Source organism: Mugil cephalus, chromosome 16 (assembly GCF_022458985.1).
Source record: "Mugil cephalus isolate CIBA_MC_2020 chromosome 16, CIBA_Mcephalus_1.1, whole genome shotgun sequence".
NCBI classification, from domain to species: Eukaryota; Metazoa; Chordata; class Actinopteri; order Mugiliformes; family Mugilidae; genus Mugil; species Mugil cephalus.
The window spans coordinates 5,551,254-5,574,344 of NC_061785.1; the positions used below are offsets into that span (position 1 = coordinate 5,551,254).

General features: G+C 48.7%; 1 protein-coding gene across 32 annotated transcripts in view; it reads right to left on the reverse strand.

Annotated features, from left to right (window-relative positions):
• The window catches only part of tcf7l2 (transcription factor 7 like 2), a 96,255-nt gene that overhangs the window by 58,270 nt on the left and 14,894 nt on the right, over positions 1-23,091 (reverse strand). For 29 of the 32 annotated variants that reach the window (XM_047609334.1, XM_047609337.1, XM_047609340.1 and 26 more), the window contains exon 4: positions 4,797-4,898. The exons of the other annotated variants lie outside the window; for them this stretch is intronic. In XM_047609334.1, coding sequence (XP_047465290.1) covers positions 4,797-4,898 — 102 coding nt within the window. The remainder of the gene's footprint in view (positions 1-4,796; positions 4,899-23,091) is intronic. 32 annotated transcript variants of the gene reach the window in all.

Sequence of the window (23,091 nt, forward strand, 5' to 3'; positions counted from 1 at the left end):
GAGCTTTCTCTCGCAGCAAAAGGTTAAGGACGGCTGGAGGGGCGCATGCACAGAAAAAAAGAGACAAAAGGTTATTTGGGAAAAGGCTTAAAAATGCAGAGGGAAAGAGCGGCTTAAGGTCGGCACAAGTCAGGGCAGAGAAAGCCTCCTAGGTAAAGCCTATGTATGGCCAGTGTGTGGGTGGTGCCCGTTGACCACGGGGTCGCTCATTAACAGCGGAGACGGCTAGGCCTCCCAGAGTCCCGCACAATTGTCTGGACGGACCAGGTGCACGGGCCCATTCAGGCCACAGGAAGCCCCCTTTATCCCCGTTCCTCCCAAACGGACAGATAAGTGGTCAAGGAGGGTGAATGTGATCCTGCCTCTTTCTAACACTGACCTACAGTAGCAGCGGCCGCGCGCGGCCGTCCGAGCCCTTTGGAGCATTGTGCGGATCCACCGAGTCATTGTGGTGTGTCTTTTCTCAACGCTAAGCTTAGACCGTTTTTTTTTTTTTTTTTTGGTTGTTGTTTTTACAATATCAAAACACGTCAGCTCCTTTCACCCTCTCCCTCCGGCGCGCATTCTTCGGGACAAACAGGTGAGAGTGAATGGGGACAGAGTGAGCGTGTGGAGTGGCTGTAAAGGCTCAGGTGGGAGGTCTTTGCGCGCCGCAAAAATGGCCAGATTCCATCACTTCCTCTCCGCGCTAATTACCATACACTCGCAAGTGCCCACCCTCTCTTCGTCCCCCCCCCCCCGAGCCCATGCTTCACTACCTCTGACAGACGCACACACAAGCGCACACACACACGCACGCACACACAGGCACAATGACACACAGCGAGGTGCAGTTGGGAAATGGTTAACACTCCAGCCGTCCCCTGCTGCCAGTGAAAGCCCACAAAACAATGAAGACATTGTTCGGCCAGGGCTAGACTCTAGACTCCGAGGCTGTGTATGAGCGTGTGTGTGTGTGTGTGTGGTTGTGTGTGTGTGTGTGTGCACATGGATGTCAAAAAGTAGGTTTTTTTTTTGCATGCTTTTACCCCAATTCCCAGAATAGCAAATTAAGAAATGTGATTGAATTAGAACAACCTCTGGTGGGCAACATGCTTTCATATATCACTGCAAACTTTAATATATATAGATAGATATTTATATATCTATATATATATAATAAATAATGTCATGACATTATCCGCATGAGTCTGCACTCCTTTTGTTGATGCTATCAACACACACACCGAGCTGAGGATTTACAAAACAACCCGCTATAACATGTTGTTTTACATCAATAGACACTGTGCAGAATGGATATTAGATATCTTCCTAAATTAGTCAGCAGTCCTTAAACTTAAACCGGAAACCGCGATGAGTTTCCGAGCCTGCAATGTCAAATTAAAACACGGCAACGAAGTGGACAAAAAGCAAGGGCTCTTTATGATCTCTCCCCCCGGGGAGCTGTGTGAGGCGCACAAATCCTTCGTGGAGTCTCTCCCTCAAAAAGTACACATCAATAGCGCGGATAAATATTGAATAACTTTCAGCCAATGGCATAAAAGTTCAGCGGCGGCGGGTTTGGAGGCTGCCCGCGGGGCGGTCAGGCACTTCAAAAAGGCCCAGCGCTGCCCCCTTTGAGGGCATGGTAAACAGGGGGCACACGGCGCGCCCTCAGAGAGACCGGCCTGCGTGAGGTCACTTCCTCTTTTTCTCGGGGCTGATCCTCCAGCGCTTCACCTCGACGTCCAGACCGAAATGAAAACCACCTGTCTCCAGCCCTGTCCATCTACTATCTCCTATCCTCCTCGCCTAGCTTCCTCAGAGGCTTTATCTACGGCCGGCTATACCTTTCTGTTCAGCGGTCCCCGGGTCACATGTACGCTTCAGATCCCGCTTATCTACCAGGCCCATCAGCAGCTCCTTATCACCCCCAATGCAGACGGTTGGCGCTGCAGGCAGGCCGGGGTCAAGGTTCTTCAATGTTTCTTTGCAATTTGTAAACAAAAAAGAAACTACCGTTTACAGCCCGGTGCATTGATAAGAGAATCACGTACTGGAAACACCGGCCCCCGCGCAGCGAAATACAAAAGCTTGACCGATTGAGTGACACCTGTGGGATCCCACGCGGGGTTATCATCAGAATCCACAACGCCCGTACACAGCAATCTGTCTTTTCTATATGTACGACAGCCAGTATGATGCAAACCAGGGAAACATTCGATCACACTTTCTCCTCAGTCAGAGGTGGATGCTGGAGCAGGATGGAAGGAGCGCCAACAATACAAGCCGCATTTCACATTCAATTTCATCACTTGTACTAACAGTCGGTTGTGCGCCTATGCAGCGATGCTGCAACGCCTCTGATCTCGCCTGCCCGCACGCTCTATCAAACAGATCACACTGGGGCTGGGCAATACGACCACAAACATTACAATATATTCTCTGGTATTGATCAGTGTCAGCACTAATCACGACGCGCGTTTATTTGCGCTACTCCCGTTACCGCGATTCCGCTTTTGCTTCTCGGCGCAGAACTGAAGCCGGGAGAAAGAAAACGAAACAGAAGGCTCATTCAAGTTTCAGACGCTGAGCTGTTGATCATCCGCTGATGATCCTTTGGCTAAAATCGCATTATCATTTGAGGAGCTCATGCCCCGGTCACGACTAAAACTCGACCCGTCGTTAGCCGGGGGCCGATCTGAGCTAAAACTTTAACATCAGTCCAATTATGGGGCGTTTCAAACGCTTACTCTTAAACCCAGTTTTTTTTATTACTTTAAGCTGGCTCGGTATCGCTTGGTATTATTTTGTCTATGTTGGACCTGTTGTAGCCATTCCTTGGTTACGGTCATTATCCCCTTTTCGCCGACTTGTTTTCACATCTCTCTGAGCTATTACTTCATTGTGTCTTTTATGCCTCTTATCTTCTCCTGTAACCCAATAGGAACAGGCAGTACATTTCACTGCGAATGGGTCCGCGGCTTCAGCAACATACAAGCTTGTTTTTTCCATCTGACTGGTTGTCCATCTCGGTTGTTTCAAGTTTGTTTTTGCCCCACAGCCAGGTTTTTGTTTTGTGATGAATAGCTGGTGTTGCCCGTTTGTTCCGAGCCTGTTAGTGCTGCACGCTTGACTGACTGCCTGCCTGCCCGGAGCCGTAATCCGACTCATAAAAAGCAGATGTTTACATGCATAAAATGATTATGATTACATTGTTATAATTTTAGCACCTCAATCTTACTATTATTATGTTACAACGAGGATAAATGCGCTTTCTGACGAGATAAAGCTGCCCCCCCCCCCCCCCCCCATCCGTCTCCTCTTCCTTCGCGTGGTGGAGCGGAGCGACGGCAGAAAGTTCATGTGTATGTGAGGCGGTAAATATTTACAGCCACATGACTCATAGCGGGATAAAACCTCAAGTATTTACCTGCAGCGTTTGCTTCCTACGACCACTTTAATGACTTCACAGGGACTCTTTTTCTCAGCGTCTCCTAAAATAACAGACTAAGAGAAGGCCCCGTGAACTCTTTGGTATAAAAATAACACCAGCATCGCGCACACACGGGGGGAAGATAAGGAGGGCCTTAGCCGGGGCTTGTTTTGTTCAGAATAACACTCTCATCACAAACTTTTGACAAGGTTTCTGTTTCAAATAAACACCCTCGTCAACCGGAGCTATTTTAAGATCGAATTAAACGGGGGGGGGGGATAAAAAAAAAAAGAAGGAGGCTTCAGTTTGCCAAATCTGTAGTTACTGTATGGGAAGGTATTTATTGCGAGCCATAAACGCGACTGGACTGATCAAATGTCGACGGTGACTCAGAGGGGACACGGTGTCTTGGCGCCGTAATCTGCGTGATAAAAAATTGTCACTGCAGCTTATGTGCGAGTTCCGCAATCCAGAGGCGTCGGCGACAGCCAACGGCGTCCGTCCACGGAGCATAAACAGAAAAGGGCTGAGTTATTAGCTCCGAAAAGGCCTCTCCTCCTCTAGTCGTTTTACAAATTTCGAAGCGCGAAAACAAAACAAAACAAACGCGCCAATGGGTCACCGGTCACCTCGCTAATTCAATCCCCGCCCTCATCGATTTTCCTCGGCTCGCCCCGCGACCACATGCCAACACCTCCCCTACGCTCGACCTCTCCGCTGACCTCCGGGAAACTTTTAAGCTTTCTGGCGAGTCACACATTCAACCGCTCGTCGCGGAGATGATAAGCCTCTCAGATATTGATATTACACGCCCGGGGTGGACGATGCTCCGTTATGTGCATGCGCTGCTCGTGTCCTGCCAGAGCGCTCCTCCGGCTCCACGGACGGGGTGATCAATGCTGGAGGGACGCCCACACTCCCCTCGAACACGGCGCGTTAGCAGCGTTATCTCGTTCTCATGAAACAAAGTTGTCAACCAGTTTTTATAATCACCCAAAAAAAAAAAGGGAGTTTATCATTTTCTTTAAGACTACAAGAAGCAAAAAGACCAACCAGTGCACCTGCCACAACGGGGTCCTCCCCCACGCCGATCCAGCTCCTGACAACTCAAACAAAACCTCCACTTCCCCGGGAATCCACACATCGTTCACTGTCAAAAAATGCAGCTACGCAACAGATTACATAAAACTGAGTGGCCGTGTTAGTGACTTGAGGGTAAATGCAAACAAACGTCGAGCCAAGATGGACGAGAGAAGGGAAGCAGGGGATTCCTGTTCTTTCTTTTTTTTTTTTTTTTTTTCTGCTTTTCTGTCGTGAACGGGGGGAAGAAGAGCTGAGAGGGAAAGAGGGAAAAGTACCGAGCGGAGAGAGGATTACTTACAACGATGTGTGCCGGTGACGGGGACCTGGCATCTTTAAGTGCTTGTCTACTCTGAAGACCTCCTGGTTGAACATCTAGCAGGGGCCATTTCATCTGTAGGTACTGAATGGCAGAAAGGAAACAGAATGGAAAGAAAGAAACAAAACATGTTAACAATGCAGAAAGCAAAAGGGGGAATCAAAAACAGGACAAAAAACAAACATAATAAATAAAAATAAATAAAATTAAAATTAAAAAACGAGAGACGACATTTCTTGACACGTGTATGGGTGTGGAAACTCAAAAACATGGTGAAAGCAAATAAAGGTCGTAAGGCGGATGGTGGGAGGGGTGAGGATGGCCTTTAAGCATGCATCTCTTTAAAACTTAAACCTACTTGTGTTTTTATAATGTTGCAGAGGAATGGTTTTTATTTTCATTGAGTCACTCATTTAGAATCGGGGCTGAGTTAGGTTTAATACTGTACACAGCTTATGACCTAATGTCATAAATGTGACTGTTGTCAGACTTTTTTATTGGAACCAATAAAGAGGCTAAAGCATGGCGTCTCACCACGCTCCTCTGGGGCTAAACCTCCTGACTGCTCCCATAAATGATTGACTTGGACTCTATCAGAAGCCTGTCTGTCTGTATTCCTCTCACCCTCACACACACACACACACACACACACACGAGCACAGAAAAACAGATAAGCAGCAACAAGGGTCATGAGAAACATCTGTCTGTGTAATAAACCGGGTGGCGTCCTTTTTTTTTTTTTTTTAATTTGATGACATCGTCTGTGTTGATCTAGAACGGTCTACGGCGTTAGTACCTGTGCACACAATCACGGAGATCACTAAAACACGGTCATAATAAACGAGGGAAACGCGCACAAATCGGCCGCCTTCGCTAAAACGTTTCGCTTTTAGATCGGTGTTAAAATGGAAACACGTCGTTTGACATGCCGACCGATTCTCTGTATATTCCGTGCATATTGACTTTGCGGTCCAAACTGTGCTTATCAATGTCACAGCCACCGAGTTCGAAGGAAAGAGGTCACAGCAACTGTGTGTCAACTGTGAGGTGAGGAAAATAACAGTTTAAAAAAAAAAAAAAAGACTGACTGAGGGACCTTAACCATCCTCTCCACCACGTAACTTTCCCACCTTCCCACTTCAAGCCGTACAACTCCTCATCTGGACTTAGTGCTATTAATTTCATTTAATTTTAACATTCAATAATTGAATTATTTGTTTGAATAGTGTGTATATTAGGGCTGGGTATCGGCAAGGACTTCACGATACGATACGTATCACGATACTTGAGTCACGATACGATACATTATTGCGATATTATGATATTGCAATATATATTGCAATATTCTACATAGTTCACTGAGAAGAAAACTATTTATATAAGTATATGTATGTATGTATGCATGTATATGTCAGATGACAGTAATAATTCATTGGACAAATTCAGTCAAAATAACTATATTAATCCAAATGATCCATTTCCAATTTATTACAAAGCATTCCAAAAAGTCTATTAAGTTTCTTGCCACTTAAATGTCAAAACACAGTTTGCAAACTGTACACTCTTTGTGCAGCTTATTAGTTCCTTCTACCATTGGAAAACCAAAGTGGCTCCAAACGTTTCAGGTTTTGCCGCCGCCGCGATGCTCGCTTCTGCTACTTGCTTGTCCACGTCTTTGACTGCCTCGCTCACCACTGCAGGAAATGCCAAGGAGCAAAGCGGCGCTACAGCAAAACCTTGCGGAATGGAGGTGCAGAAATAGTTCACGATTGACCCACAACGTGACTTTCTCTTTTAAAATTGGCATTAAGACATTCAAAATCGAAAGGTATTGCGATATTTTGCCATAATGTTATTTTTTCCACCTCTAGTGTATATAGAAGCACACTTTTATAGATTACAGATGCCTGTACATTGCCACTGCAACAGTGAAATGTCTCTGTTTGCATCTATCCGTCTATAAACTACTGTGGAATTCAAAATCAGGAAGGCATGTGGTTTCATTAACAAAGGAAGTCTCCTATATTTGTATGCAATGACAAACAAAGCTAAAAAACAAAGTTTAATTTTAAATATATCAAACAAAACAAACATTTACTGCAACGCTCGACTAAATGATTCTCACTTTTCGAAAATCTGGGAGCAAGAAACTCAACTCAACAGCAGCGACCACTGGTGCAGGCAAAACCACCGTAAAGGAGTCCTGTGCATGCACGTGTGAGTGTTTTAAACATGCCATGAAATCTCAAAATAACATTTTATTTTCCAGATTTGCTTGGCATGCTCTCATTTTCTCTCGTTTTGTTTCCTTTTGGTTTGTTTTTTGAAAAGATGAGTTCAGAGACAAAGTTACGTTCAATGTCGTCTGAGAGAAACGCAGAGTGATGGTGTGAATGCTATAAAAAGTGGCACACATTCAGAGTTAGCACGCAAACACTGTCCTGTCAGATGGAGCCCTGGAGACAGCGTTTGGTCGTAGTGGATGAAATCCCAGACAGATGTTAGCTAGCCTCAGATTAATTAATAGGTGACCGTTTGTCAGCGAGCTTAGTTCGCACAACGGCAGAGGAAGGAGGAAGACGAATACTTCATATACTAGTCATACTGTTGTTACAATACTCAACATTGTCATCGTATGCTGCAGACTTCCATCCTGGGTCTATAACGAGGTAACATAAAGCTAAACGCTTTCTAAAAAGTACCGATGAGTGACTCTGGACTTGAAGCTGGGGCTGTAATGCCATTTGGACGTGAACCTTTGACCTGAAACCAAAAAAAAAAAAGTCCAAACACTGGAGAGCCTTTCTTCTCTCCCCATCATCTTAAATTGCATTTCATGAGAGGGAGTGAGATCATGTGCTTCTTTGCGCAATACTGACATAAGGCCTAAGTAGCTCCTTTAGTTTTGTTACACTTCGTAATTACCGAGCCCAGGCTCCGGGATCACGTGTTAGTGACAAAAGGTTTTATTGCCGTTTTTATAAATTATAATCAGAAAATCCAAGCGCAGAAGGAGCACGGCTCTTTGCGTTCCTATCCTTAAAAGGTGACCGCTAGTTTGTATGCACGTCTGACAGTATGTGTGTGTGTGTGTGTGTGTCTGGTCAGAGAGCGAGCGTGTCGCGACCCTTCCTGAGACTGTGTCTAAATCAGTGGTAATTAGCGAACGGTTCACCGTGGGGTGCCTGCCAGTGGTGGACGCTGGAGGGAGTTATTGACTCCGTGTCTTCTTGAGAAAACTGCCTGGTCTCCCTCCACCACTAAAGCTCATTTATGACCCAAAGACGGCTTTCACTGCTTAAAAAAAAAAAAAAAAAAAAAAAATGTTGACGCTTGTTTGTATGTCCTTAAAGTGGAAAAAAAAAAGAGAGGTTGTAAAAACTCCAGAGTTGAGGACTTGTGGGTTTTTATGGACCCCCCACACTGGGTATTAATTGCCATGAAGGGGGCGAGAGGAGGAGGAGGAGGAGGAGGAGGGGTAGAGGGTGGTAGCGTAACAGTAAAAGAGGAGGAGGAGGAGGAGGAGAGTGACGGGGCTGCTGTCATCTACGAGGTAATTCAAGACAGTGTCCATTGGTGCCAGAGGGGCTAGAGGACGGGGCCGCGCTGGAGAAACTGTGGATCCAGTCATGGGAAAGTCCTCCTGTGGAGTGTGCACATGCTCACACATGCAAAAATTCAAACACAGCTGCAGCCGCGAAGAGGGGTCCAACGAGAGGACATTCTGAGGAGGTGGGTAAGGAGCGTGAAGGTGACACCCCAGAGTGTGGCAATGGGTTAGTGACACAGCAACCGGCCGGAGGGAGGGCGGGCGGGTTGGCGGGCGGGCAGGCAGCACGGGAGGGTGCTGGAGCGCCTGCCCTGACAAGTGGCCCCACTTCAGCGCAGCTATTGCAAATGTTCTCACACACTAATCTCTCCTGCAGATTTTATAAGCATGCCGGGGAAAAAAAAAACGGAGCCTTGGCAAGCGGCGCGCTTTCCGACCACCCCCTTCTTGGCCTCCCGCCTGTCTGCCTTTCGCTAACGGACACGCTGCCCGGGCTTGAGGAGGCCGTGACCTCTGACCTCCTCTCGGCGGCAGCGGCTGCGAAGGCCCCTCCCCGTCCTCCTCCGCTCCTGCGACCTGAAAACTCTCCTGCTATGAGGGGGGCCCCCCGTGTAACTCAAGAGCCATTCCAATGTGACAAATTGCTCCGGAGTTCCAGGATAACTCTCTCTTCTCCGCTGTCTCTAGCGCGCCCCCCTCTAACCCCCTCCCTCATCCTCCCACACACACACAAACACTAACCAGTCCCCCCCTTGACAGACCCCCGCCACGTAAGAGCCAACCGGTGGTTCCGGCTTTGGGCTGTGCTGCCGACAGTTTCTCCTTCTCCTACTCTCCCTACCCCACGTCCCTCCTGTTCGCCTCCCCTGCCCCGCGCGCCCCCTCCTCGCCCGGCCAACCCCACAATGGGAGCTGAATGACTCAATTGTCTCTTATGAAGTGAAAGACAAGCGAGTCCTCTAAATCCTCAAAGAGGGATGAACTCACCCTCACTGTCCCGATTTCCCCGGAGTCTATTGCGTTCCCAAGCACAAGGAGGGGGACAGGAGGAGGATAGGAGGAGGGGGAGGAGGGGGGGAGGAGGAGGGGGAGTGCGTGGAGTTGTTTACAAGACTAAGAAATATAAAATTAATTTCCTTATTGATTCGTTTTTGTCAAATAGCTATTGACTCACTCGCTCCTGGGGTATTTTTTGGATGATTAATCCTCTATCGATCAAATAATCTTCCAGTGTTACCCTGAACCATTGGCGCCGAGCTTTGGCATGTTACGAACAACCGCGTTAACCCAGATCCGCAGTGACTGTCAACACCGTGAAAACTGGCTGCGGAGGGGTGGGGTGGGGTGGGGCGGGGGGTCGGTTGTTCCACATGTCCCAGCTCGTGGCAACTGAGGGGCGTCCCGGGCCCTACCACATCACCACCTCACACATTCACACAGCGGCTCTCGCCACTGTTGTCACTAATCCAGAAAGCTGGCACAGAAGCTATTTGGCCTGAAACATCCTTCAGTGGAACAGGTGTTAGACTCTGATCCTTCCAGAAAAAAATAAAATATTTCCTTGTAAATCCTATCAATCTTGAACCAGACGTCGATACGAGCCATGGACACGGAAGGGGAGAAGTTTTTTTTCTTTTAAGTGTGGATGGCTAGACTGTATGATATAGACCCAGTCCCATCATAAATAAACAAAATGAAGATTTTCTTATCTTACTTATCCTCCTAGATCAGAACCATGTATTAAGGGGCTGTCAAAGCTAATGTAGCTACATGAGGGTAGCTCAGACCTTGGCTCCAGAAAACCTGGGCTGTTCTAAGTCCATAGCCCTCTACGCATCATTTTCTCGGTAGATGAGGAAACTTTTTAGTGCTCGTTGTTGTCATTTTTTGTTTTAGGCGTTGAATTATGTTGGTAGCATTGACCTGCTACCATCTCGCCAAACATCCACATTGCATATTTTACAAAGAGCACAGCGCTTCTGCACGTCGTTTCCTAGCTTTGACGCAAAGAGACGAAGAGGAATCCAATGTTTTTGCGCCACGGGGACGTGGTTCTGGTTTATGGCAGACTTAAAATGAACAACTACAAAAAGATCAGGCTTGGCTTGGGCCCAGTACATCAGGAGGATCAGGACGTCCCCGGCACACAGCGCAGGACCGATGCCCGTCAGTCGTCGGCTTCTTTTCCAGCGGGTCCCCAACTGATGCGTTTATCACATGCGGCCTGCGCGCGGCTTGTTCGTTTTGTTTTGGATTGAGAGCAGAGGGCTTCGAGACCAATCAAACAAACGGAGCTCCTTATGTGCCAATGTGGCTCCCAAACACTGGTCTGCTTTCCAGCAGGGGACCAGGAGACAAACGATGAGGACCACTGGGGCTCCATCCAGCATTTCAGCCATGTGAGCAATGCATGAACCGGAGGGAGGGAGGGGGGAGGGGGGTGCAGACAGAACGACAGACAGAAAACAGCTTGGGTTTAGAGCCAGCATATGGATGCTGGATGTTGCTCTGGAGAGTCCAACAGATCTTGTGGCCATCTGTGTGCGCCTCATAACGCAGACATGACATAGTTCTACACAACGTGTATACGGAGAACGCATGTACGCTCGTGCTGACCCCCCCGACGCCCATCCTGACACGCTGTACGCGCTTATTCACCGATTCACACCTGAACGACGACGCTTGGCCGTATTTTAACGGGCGCACGGTCGACGGGGGGGGGGGGGCGCTCCTCCTCAGGGAGAGCGCTCAGAGATGGGATTGACAGCTTGCAGATTACACCAATCAGGGCCGCTACTATAAAGAGCTTTATTTAAGGCTGAAATGATCAAGGCTAGTAAGAGGAGCCCATTCAAAGCTCCGCAAGTAAACTGCGGCGAGCTTAAGAGATTAGTTCCATCCAGTTTGACTACAATTTTATCCCGTTAAAAAACGAGAGCCGAGCATATCGTCTTGATCTGTTGCGGATAAACGCTGGCAGCCGCCGTCGTCCCTCGCAGGTGCCAGAGGAAAGAGGGGAAAAGCAAACGTGCTTATGCAAACACGTAATTTATTGAGGAGGAGAAAGTAATTTTCTGTAATTGAGGGTGGGAGAAGCTTTACACACAAACCCTTTGAAAGCCTCTCGGATATATAAAAAAAAAAGAAAAAGCAGACCGGCTACACGGCGCGTTTCTTCTGATTCTGCGTGTTTCTGGAGGAACGGGTTTCGGGATGGATGGAAGAATTCCTTGACAAAGCAGGGAGAAAGTTAGCCAACACAAGAGGGCCCATCATGGCGGCTTTGGTTTCGACTAATGCACATTTTATGAGTAAATATTAAAGAAAAAAAAAAAAAAAGAAAAAAAAAAGCACCCCACCTGCTCTGATAGCCAGAGGCGTTTTGCAACCAGGAAAATAAAAGTGAAATGTGGGAAGGCCTGGGGTTTGTGTGCCCTGGGGCGGGAAGGGGTCCGCTGGGCCCATATTTACTCCAAAGCCAGAACCGCTTGGGGGTTCCACTGGCCCTGACAGCGCTGGGGCCGCCGACCTGATCCAAAAACCCTCCCCTCCTCACCTCCCACCCCTACTCCCCCTTTGCCAACAATCTCCACCTCAACCGCAAACTCCCCTTTTTCTTGCAGAAAAACTCAACCCGACACTTTCACACAAGCCTCTTTTTTTTTTTTTTTTTTTCCACAGAGGGAATGTGCACGTGACCTCTCCTTCCTCTCCGCACAACTTAGACTTTGCTCACCCCCTAAAATGAGGCTGTAGTAGAAAAAAAAAAAAAAAAGGTGTCCAAATACGTCCCTTTGACAAAATAATACCGAAAAAAAATGTCGGACTTTCTTTGTGTTTCTAACTTTACTGATACGTCTTGTGTCCTTTCTTTAGACTTATTTTCAAGAACACTTGACTTTTATCGGGCCCGTTCGGGAAGTTAGTTTCGCTCTCTTAAACACTGGGTCATGAGATAAGTATGGCTTTGCTGTGACGCTGTTTACTTAGCAGGTGTGGGCAAATGCGCTGTTCAAACACCAGCTGATTGACCGGAAAGTTTCAAAAGGATTGCGCAACACGTGGCTGACAAATTTTGTTAAGACACGAATCCCAGAGGAGACAAAAAAAAAAAAATCAAATGTTTAGAATAATAATAATAATTAAAAAAAAAAGCAGCTTAATTGAACTGATTGATGGTGACAGGATGCGGCAAACGATTACACAACGCACCTATAAAATTCACAAAGCAAGTGTGAGGGTGACACGTCTGCATTCCAAAATACACCAACTTCTCAGCAAGTCTCACAAAGTAAACAGCGTTCCATTTCTGACTTTTGCACTGCACTGCACTGCACTGCACCCCCCCTCCCTCCCTCCCTCCCTCCCTCCCCGTTTACCACTGTCCTGTGTCATTAAAAGTATCTCTTGGCTGCTCTATAAATAGTGGCGGACGAGGGTGAAGGCCAGCAGGAGATGGCTGGTCTTCCATCAGGCCCCCGCTAATGAACAGCCACTCTGGCACCTTTAGCATCGGCCTCCGCGACAGAATGCCTCTTCTTTCAGGTTCTTTCACCTGCTTCACAGAGCTGCTGCCGCTCCTCTCTCTGAGTGACTCTCCACTTCCTCTGCTCTGATACAAATAGAACTCGGGCTCTATTTCCAGGAGGGTGACAGCGGGTTAGATGTTACGGCGTTTTTCGGCTGTAATAAAAAACCAGCCAGCTTCCTACTATCAGTGTCGCAAAAGGAGATCAATTTTTGTTTTTTGCTTAATTGATTTTAGTTTACAACAATGATAGGAGGAAGTTGGCTGATTTACTCATCGCTTTGTTCGTAGTCACATATAAAAAAAACAAAAAAAACTACAATTACGTGGCTGCAAGTAGGTCGGCACGGTAAACAAGTCCCTCTACTTTAATTATCTGTGTAATAGGATATCTCGATGTACTAAGTCAACTGGATTTACCGGATTTGGTTTGAGGATGTTCTTGTGTTTTGTACTTCTAAGGACTAACAGGCACCCTGTGTGAATAGAGGCACACACCGATCAGGCATAACATTATGACCGCCTTCCCTGCATTGTGTAGTTTTCTCCGAAACAGCAGTTAGTCATCAGAATCAGAGAATGGACATGGGCTTTCTGAGGGTTTCCTGTGGTGTCTGGGAACATTGTGTTGTTAGTGGGAGGGGGGGTTTGGGTCCTATGGGGCAAGGGGAGGGGCCTCTTTGAGACTCTTGATCAACTTGGGATCCAGTCAATTTGTGATTTGTTTTCTTTTAATTGTTCCTAAAAAGTGTTTTTGTTTGAGTGCCTGTGTCAGGCTGTTATGGGGCGTGGTTGCCAGGTCTGGTCTAGATTGGTGACATCCATATGAATGAATGTCCACAAAGTTTCTCACCAGAACCCAAGATGGTCAATGGTGTTTCCTTCTTCTAAGTGGTCATAATGTTACGCCTGATCCATTCTCACCAAGGGAACTGGATCTACTGGTCTTCTTTTTGAGGATGTTCATGTACATTGTGCTTCTTAAGGACTAAAACGCATCTTGGACGCAAAGGTCAAAATAACGAGTCCAGTTGGTTTCGCTGGGTTTGTGCGAATCCTGATATTCCGTCAAATTAGCCGAAAGCCGAGTGTGGAAGATGCCCCGGACCGACGCGGGCAAAGGTCACCCTCTCAGACCTTCCCAGTCGGAGCTTCATATACGATGACCTACTTAGAGGCTGCGTGGAGGCGAACAGGCACGTCCATAGGCCTAGGTGTGTCTGAGCCCCTTACGCAAGGCCAGGCCAGGCCAGGGGCTGGGAGGAGGAAGAGGTTGGGCAACCCGTACGCTCGCACCACGCTTACCTTTGTTTGCAGGAAGCAGGCTTAGGGGTGTGGAGGGGAGAGTTAAAAAGGTGAACAGCAGCTGAGCTCTGCTAAGGGAGGAAAACTAAAGCTGATTGCTGCGCCCACGTTCTGCTGGAGAATGCTGTATTTGGTATTGTGCTGGAGGAGAGCTGAACGCTGCCCTTGATGTTGGGTGTCTGGTTTTGTTCTGCGAGAGTTCACTATGAATTAGTTAAACGGTAGACTGGATAGAAGGAAGCTACGGAACATGCCTCAGAGGGAGAGAATGTGTACACTCTCAGGCTTCACAAAGACTTCCGATATTCCGAAAAAAAAACACTACGCGCTATCACACAGTTCCACCTACGCATATTCATCAATCAGAGAGCGTTGTGTCGGAGGCATCACGCGCGCACACACACACACACAAACCGACGGGCAATTAATCCTCGCAGAAGAATCACACGAAACCAACAAACACTCAGCCTGTTTTGCGTCTTTTTCCACACTTGCACATACACCTTGAAGCGGTTCAGCCTCCATATTCATGAGGGCCTACTCCCTCAGCATACCTAAAACCCCGGGATTTTAAGGGGCTTCGGCTCAAATCTCAAATATGGTTTGAGGTTATGGATTCGTAACCCGACCAAGTGGGGTAACTCATCAGCTCCAAACCGCCTATTTTAGGTTCGATTAGCTTTAAACCGACTTATTGTTACGAAACGCGGTGTTTACTAGGGCGCGTGAAAGATGGGGAGTTAAAAAAATAAAAATAAATAAAAAATCCCTCACCGGCAATTACATGCAAGCTCACACAGTGGGGCACTGCCGCTTTGCCACGGTAGCTTAATGAATAAATAAGTAATAAGGACTCGGTTATTGGAGCTCATTAAAATGGGAGATGCTTCCAAGACAATAAGACCTTAAGAGGGTCAGGGGAGGCGGTTGTGCGACTAGGGCGAGAGCCTCACCTCGTCCAGCCCCTCCGCGACCCGACCGCGCGGCCCCCGAGCGCTCGCCTCCGAATCAACTCTGTCAGTGACGCACCCAGAGCCTTAGCCTCGGCGTCCCGACCTTCCCGTGTCTTCACCAACACACACACACGGGCTCGGAAAGACACACACACACACACACACCTCTCTCATAGCTAATTACCACTTAGCTCAATCACGTGGTGATCGGTCCATAAGAGCCCGCGCACCCGCCTCCCCCGCATCACAAACACACAGCGCACATGCCAATTATTGATGAATCTTTAATACGGCGTTTTGCCGAGTCTCCATCTCATTTCCTGCCGCCGAGGCGACGGCTGCGCTCGCAGCGGAGGCTCGCGCACGTAAAAAAAAATAAATAAAAAACTGAGCAGGGATAAATTAACTTAATGTAATATCATTGCAAGCCTGTAATAAAGTGGCCTGAGCTATTTGGAGGAGAACTTTCTGGTTTTCATTTTTTAAAATTTTTTTTTTTTGCTCCTCCTGTCTTGCATCTCCGGCTAGCTCCATCTAAAACCCACGCCCCAGCCCTCCCCCCGCTTCCCGACAAAAAATCCCACGCCGCGATAACATGTCAATAATGAGCTGAGGCCATCTATTGATCAGCTTAATTTTGCATCTATTAGCTAGGGAACGGCTTGCTCCGGGGGCGAGGGAAGCCAGGCGCTAACACGCACCGACAGGCTGGATGGAGATCATTACAACTGATGTTCACACACACGCTGTGATTGACATGGAGATAAGGCAGGAGAGAGCCCGGGCTCGCACGCCTCCCCGCACACTAAGCTAATGATACACCAAATGTGCGCTTGGTATGTGTACAGCGGCGTGTGTATGTGTGTGTGTGCGTGTGTGTGCATGACAGCGAGAGCGTCTATCAAGGAAGAAGAGTTGGAGGAGGAGAAAAAAGGGGAAAAGAGGAGAAGAAAAGAAGGCCACACGCCTATGCTAATTGGCACAGTCAGACAGAGGAGCTCATAAAGGACGAAAAAGCATTTAGCGGCGCACCTCAGCTTTCTAGATGGCCTCGCCGAGCCGGCGTCGTTTAAAACGCAGGCGAAAAACCCGGCTTTGACCCGGAATGCGCGGCTTCATCCGACACTTTCTTAATTTAGAGAGTTTTCACAAGAAACTCAGTCGAGGCGTTCATTATGTAAATCGTTTGTTTTTCCCTGTAAACGGGTGATTGCGAGGTGTACGTGTCCCCGTGTCGACAGAGCAACCGAAGCAGCCCGGAGAAGGTGTTGCTCCTTCTCCGGGCTGCTTATTCTCTTCTCACATTTAGAAGAAAAAGCGTTAAGGGTGATGTCGCTTCAACAACATGACCAATTTTAGACGACGCAGCAGCGAGACACAGCGTCGCTGAATCTCCGTTTCAACGTTTCTAGAAACTTCAAACTACACACTAGTTTTTAAATTGTGTTGACAGGCCGAGTAAATATTGAAAACGCTGCCATCACTTCGGCGCGCTAGCAAACGGAGAACGCTAGCCAGCTTCACATGCTCGAGAGCAACCTATCGAAGGAAAAAGGCATCCCACCAACCAATCAGGAAATGGTGTGTCAGCGGTTGCTAAGGAAGAGGGAAACGTTGGCGGGAGCGACGCTGCATTCAGTTTATGGAGCGACTGCCAGAGATTTGGGACTTTGATTTGGGAAGTTATAAAAAAAAAAAAATGGTTGGTTACATTTTTTCCTGCTCAGATTTTATAGTTTTATTGTGGTTTTACGTCCAGTGTGTTAATACGGTTTGTCAAAATGAAAAGATAATTAAATAATAAGTAAAATGACACCAAACAAGGCAATGCAAACTGTTTTTAAGACCAAATACAAAGGTAAAACCAAACGTAGTCAAACATAGCCAATTATACTCTGGAGTCCAGACAGATCCATATGACGAGGGCGTTCAGAAAACCGGGGTTTCCCGTACAATGTTAACAATACATCGGTTTAATTCATAACAAATCGGGAATATTCTCGCACGTCTCGAACAACGTTTTGCACCCAACGCATTCCCTCCAGTTGACTGTTTAACCCGGATCACTTTTATCCGCCGACGCTCGATTCCACGTTACATACATTTGCCAATAGAACGCCACGTCTCAACTAACGCAGAAACCCGGTGGGAAACGCACTGAGAGAAACAATAACGCGGGATGCCCCTTTCCCCTCCCGCTAACCCATCCACCGCTCCGCTGCTGCTGCGGCGCAGGGCCCCGGCTCGGCATTGATGCAACAAGCTGCAACACTGGACGCCGCGTGTTGCCTACGCGGAGAGCGGGAGGAGAAAGGGAAAGGGGAAGGGGCCTGGCTCTGGCGAACCTGGTTTTTACCTCAACGTCAAAACAAAGCAAAAAATGTAATTAAAAAAATATATGAAGTGAGAAAAAAAGCGGGGAAAGCGCTGGTGTGCTCTGTGTGCGTATACCTGGGCTTTTATGGAGATGTACGGTCCAGAAAAAAAAAATAAAAAACAACCCTTGGCTACAAACTGTGTGTTTTTGTCAGCTGAGGGATGCAGCGGAGGGATCGAGGGAGCACGGGGAGGAGGAGGAGGAGGAGGAGGAGGGAGGCGAGGCGAGGGTGGTGGGGGGGGGGGAGTAGGAGGAGGAGGAGGAAAGAGGAGGGAAAAAAAAAAAAAAAAAAGCCCTCAGCCAAGCCATCAAGTTGAACATTGAACTTCACAGTAGTAGCTGCCTTTCTATGCCTCTCCGTTTGATGTTACCTCCAAAGCAAAGGATCAAAGGCTTGGAGTGTGGCGTGGGGAAGTCCCAAGCTCTTAGCCTGCCAGCCTGTTATATATGCAAAAGTCTACGCCAAAAGAGAGAAGGGGGGGAGAGGTGGTGGGGGGGGGGGGGGGGGGGGAGGAGGAGGAGAGTAGGGGAGGGGAGGAAAAAAAAAAGAGAGGAAGCTTGCATGGAATGTGGCTAAACAGTGCGGCGTGCGTCTAATGAATGACAAGGGAATGATGCAATCAGTCACTCGGTTGCAGGGCATGACGTAGAGCGGGACACACACACACACACACACACACACACACACACACACACACACACACACACTCACACTCACACACACTCGCGCAAGTTTCAGAGTGCAGCCGCTTGGTGCTCGGATGGAAGGGCATGAATGGGATGGGACCGGGGTGGAGCTGGCAACGTTTGTCGGCCTCGCGACTCCCACCCTCCACCCTCCACCCTCCCCTCCCCCCCCCCACCACCTCCACTTCCACTCCACTTCCACCTTGCACCAACCCAACCCCTCACCCTCCCCCCTCAAGCTCCTCTCTCCTCCAACATCAAGGGGCTGAGACTCGGTGTCGTCTTGACATAAATATACAGCGCGCCGTTAAAGCGAGGGCCACGGTAAACACAGCGCACATGAAACCCCCGGTTTGTGTCTCGCTGGAGCGGAGATGCACAAACACACACACACACACACACACACTACTGTGGGCTCAGCTGGGCCGAAGAGTGGAGCAGAGGTGTGCTAAAATTGACAAATCTCTATGAGACAAACACAATCCACACACACACACACACACAGACACAGACACACACCCTTTCCCCAAGGCTGTGGGATTAAGAGGTCCAGCTGGCTGACAGCAAGCCCTTCCTTCCCACGTATCCCGTCGATCTCCCCCCCCCCTCCCTCCGTCTCTCTCCCTCTCTCACACACACACACACACGCACAATCGCTCCCCCACTCCAGAGCTTCCCGTTCCACACCTCCACCTCTGCCAGCCAACCAGCGTGGCAGGAGGACACACCTGAATTTGACATCAATCGGCCCTGAGCCCACTTCACCTCGCTTTGCCCTCCCCTCTCCCCTCCCATGCAAACACACTCCATCCCATGCCAAAGCATTTAGAGATGATGAAAATCCTCATGGTTGAACACGGACGCCGGGTTCAGGTGACGGCCGCGCGTCGCCCGTCCGTCGGTCCGCGCCTTAACGCCGGCGGTGACGCGGATTCCTTGAGAGTCGCGGCGTCGAGCGACACGTTGGAAGAAGAAGAAGAAGAAGAGGAGGAAGAGGGAGAGGAGGAAGGTGCCGGTGATATATAACACATAATGAGGCATGTGGATGTAGAAACAAGAGAAAGCGGGATAGAAAGATTGAGGGGAAAATAAAGCGGGAGCTGCCAGGTCACTTTACGAACGTCTGGGAGAGAACGCGGCGCATGCAGCAGGGTGTTGTTTGAGTGTTATATCACTCCGTTGACAGGCACGAATACGCACTTAGAAGAATTCCAATGTGCTCCAAAATGAAAGTTGGGATTACGTTACTGGTTTGTGCGAGCGTGAGTCAACCAAGAACGAAGTGGGCAAGAACCAGAGCGACTAGTTTCCCTCAGACACGTAACGTTTCAGCCGAACTGGTGTGTGTGCAACACCTTGTTTTCGCTGAGCTGTTCCTAAGGCGTTTTTTTTTTTTTTTGTGTGTTTCTGTGTCAGCCTGCGTCCCGCTGTGGCTGAATACTGGGAAGTTGCGCTCTCTGGAATTAAAAGAAAAGCTGCCGTTAACGGCAATGATGACGCTCCGCTGCTGTTGGCTGCTGCAGGTCGGACGCAAGGCTGGAAAGACCCAGGAAGAGGAACGTTTTTGGTAAAATGGAGTTAGTTACACCCTTGAGGTGTCACGAAGGTGCTCCAGACAAAAGCACAACTTCCCAGTGTTCAGACACACTTTGAACCGTGTCAAGTCAAACCGCGCACAGCGCAAACCGCTGTGAGTTAGGTTAATTCAGAAGCGGCGAGCTGTAACGGAAGAGTTAACTTCTTCTGTCGGTGGTCATAATGTATTGCCTGATCGGTGTATGTGGCTGGCCTTTGGCAGAACCAACGTGGTGACGCGGTGTTGGTTCTGTAAAGTCTGAGATTTGTAAAATTAAATCAAAATCTGCTCATCTTCTTCTTCTTCTTCTACGACCCCGTTGCCATAAGCCACTGACAGACCTTCTGTGGAGCGTAGACAATTTTGGGGCGAAGAAGAAACGCGAGCGGCTACAGCGGGGTCAGGGTGTTATTTCGGGCGCGATCGCAACCCGGAGGACGCCAAAGACTTTTGGGCCTTCGTCCCGACGGACGGCTAATGAGAAGAGAGGAAAAAAATCCATGCGCCGATTCACCGCGACGCCGTCAATTCGCCGAGATACCACTGACGAGGGAAGATCGCTGCTTTACACCGGGGCTGGGTGGAGAGTACGAGGAGGAGAAGAAAAACGAAAAAAAAAAGACAATGCAGGGGTGTAAGGAAAGAATAAGAATTAGGGAGTGAGAAACGTAGAAAGGAGAGCGAGCGAGAGACAGAAGGGAGGGAAAAAATTCACAATGATGACACGTAAGTGCAAAGAGCGATTAAGGATTTACTTTCAAAAGGACGCCCATTGATCTTTTTTGATAGACCTGCAATAAATCAAACCGGATTGACTCGCATGAGAACCAAGCCTAATCCTTTAGTCAGATCCAGGAGAACTCCAACCAAACCAGCTGTTAATTTAGGCTTTACAAGATAAAGCGGGAGAAATCCAACCTGATGTACCCTAGGGCAGAGGCTTACATCATCTCTGTAAAGCAATCAACTTATTGCCAGTTTGGAGAGGTAATCAGAGCACATACTGAGAGAGGAGAGGGATTTCTGGGAGGAGAGGCGGAGGGTGGGGAGGGAGAGGGGGGGCGGAAAAAAGAGATACGGGAGACAAGAGATGGCTGAAGAGGTTAGAGAGAAAACAGAAGCAGGGTAATGTAAGAAAACACTTGCTTTTAAAATAAAGAAACTTTTTTTTGGTGTGTGCGTGTCGGGTAGACGCGCGGGTCGTCTGACTGAAACAATGAATCTGAACTTTGAAAAAAAAAAAAAAATATATCGTGTTTACAAAGAGTACGTCTCCAATTATCTCCAGAAGATGAAACGGGGAGAAGCTCGCTGGCTGCGAGCACCAACTCTCTGGGTTGACAGCGAGGATTGGAGGACCGACTCACTCCCCCCCTCCTCCCCCTCCCTCCCCCTCCTCCTACTCCTCCTGCACCACACCACCCTATAATTTCCCAGCAGGCCGGGCCCAGACCTCGTCCCCTATCCCCAGCGGCCAGTGCCACCTCAGCCGGGTCCTAGCAGCCATGCTGCGGCCGCACCAAGCACAGGCATAGTAATTAAAATGGTTATTTTTGTTTGGAGGGAACAATAGGGATTTTTTTTTTTTTTTTTTTCTCAAGCTCAGGGCGGAAGTATTGCAAGACACCATCCAGCCCACACAGCGTAAACCGTGCTGATGTCTCTTTCAGTTGTGCGACGGGCTGCACGTGTGCGTCACCAAGACACGACGGGGGTTTTAGTTTTAGTTCCTCTTCCGAACTGGGCGCGCGGCCGCAGCCGCGACGGACGACGCCGAGGACGAAGCCCGAAAAAAAAAAAAAAACACACACACGCGCAAAACAACAACCTCCCTCCTCCGCTGACACTAAGACCCATTAGCTCACCATCTCCCCCGTCTTTAATGTCCTGTTTACAAGGCAAAACAGCCAGATCAGGACTGAAATCCAATCACGGGGCTTTGCAGGGCCCTTCACGTCGGCCTCACAGGGGAGCTGAGGAGAAGCAGGCCCTGTAGTCTCTGGACACTGTCCAAGGGAAACCTCAGGAGTCCAAACAAAACCACACATAAAATCAGAGTTAAAACAGCAGCCTCTATTCAGCCCATCGTGACCCCGACACCACACACACACACACAGAAACACACAAACAAGCGGCGCACACTCCCTGACCCCTGCTTCTCTATCCTCTCCCGGTTACACTGCATGCACACAGGGATCACGCCGACTTCACCGGAGCTGCGCCGGCTCGGCCAAATTGACTGAGGCTCGGCTCAGACTGGGGCTTCTCGGTGTGTGTGTGTGTGTGTGTGCGCGAGCGAACGCACGCAGAATGCACCCATGTAAAGACTGCCACTTAAGCTTAACTCACATCGGCCCCGCGCTATCTTTAGCAGCTGGGCTAAACTTTTAAAACCTCACAACAACCTCCCCCCCCCCCCTTCCACTCCACTCCTCTCAACAAAACAAAAAAAATCTCCGAGTCTGCCCCGACTTCAAAATAAGACAGCCCCGGCTCTTTGGCAGTCGCTGCCCCGCGGCCGCCGCCGCCGCCGCCACCACCACCTCCCTCCACGGACGCAAGGTCACACGTTTAATTACACAGAAAGTAGTAATCTCACCAGACAGATGGCAAGCAGGCCGCCTCTCAATTACTTTATGCCCAATTGCATCACCACTGATGTTATTTGCTGAAATATGGCGCACAGAAAAACACTGCTGAAACTAGATTTGTGACACAGGCGGGAGGGAGGGGAGGAGAGGGGAGAGGAGGGGGGAGAGTGGGGGGTTAAAGGGTCGAGGCAGAGTTAGGACAGAAAGGCAGATGTGCCTCTCGCCAAGCAACTGTGACCGGGATCAAAAAGGCGTGAAGGGTACAAGCACGACTGTTAGCTTTTGGGAAAGATTGGAAGTTTAATACTGCAGTGATCAGCGCCAGAGAAAACAGACCCTTATTTTTCTCCAAACCAAACCTGGTACAGAACATTGGTCTATGTGGAAACCGTCGGCTCCCAGCAGCCCAGTTGAGGAAACCGCATGACAAGGCCAATTTAAAACGTGCCGAAAGTGTCTGTTTCTTTTAAGGGAGCCAAGGAAAAAGAAAAAGGAGTTGTTGTTTTTTTTGTTTTTTGTTTTTTTAATTTAAGGACAACCAGTTCGTCATTGGTCCTAGCCCCAGTGGGCTCGACCCCTTTCCTGAACAAAAAAAAAAAAAAGCCATAACGGCAAGTGTGAGCCATCTCGACTCAGCCCTCGTTCCCCGTTGATGCCTCACTCATCATTACTCAGCTCCTCCTGCCAATGGCTTCTGTGAACAATTAGAG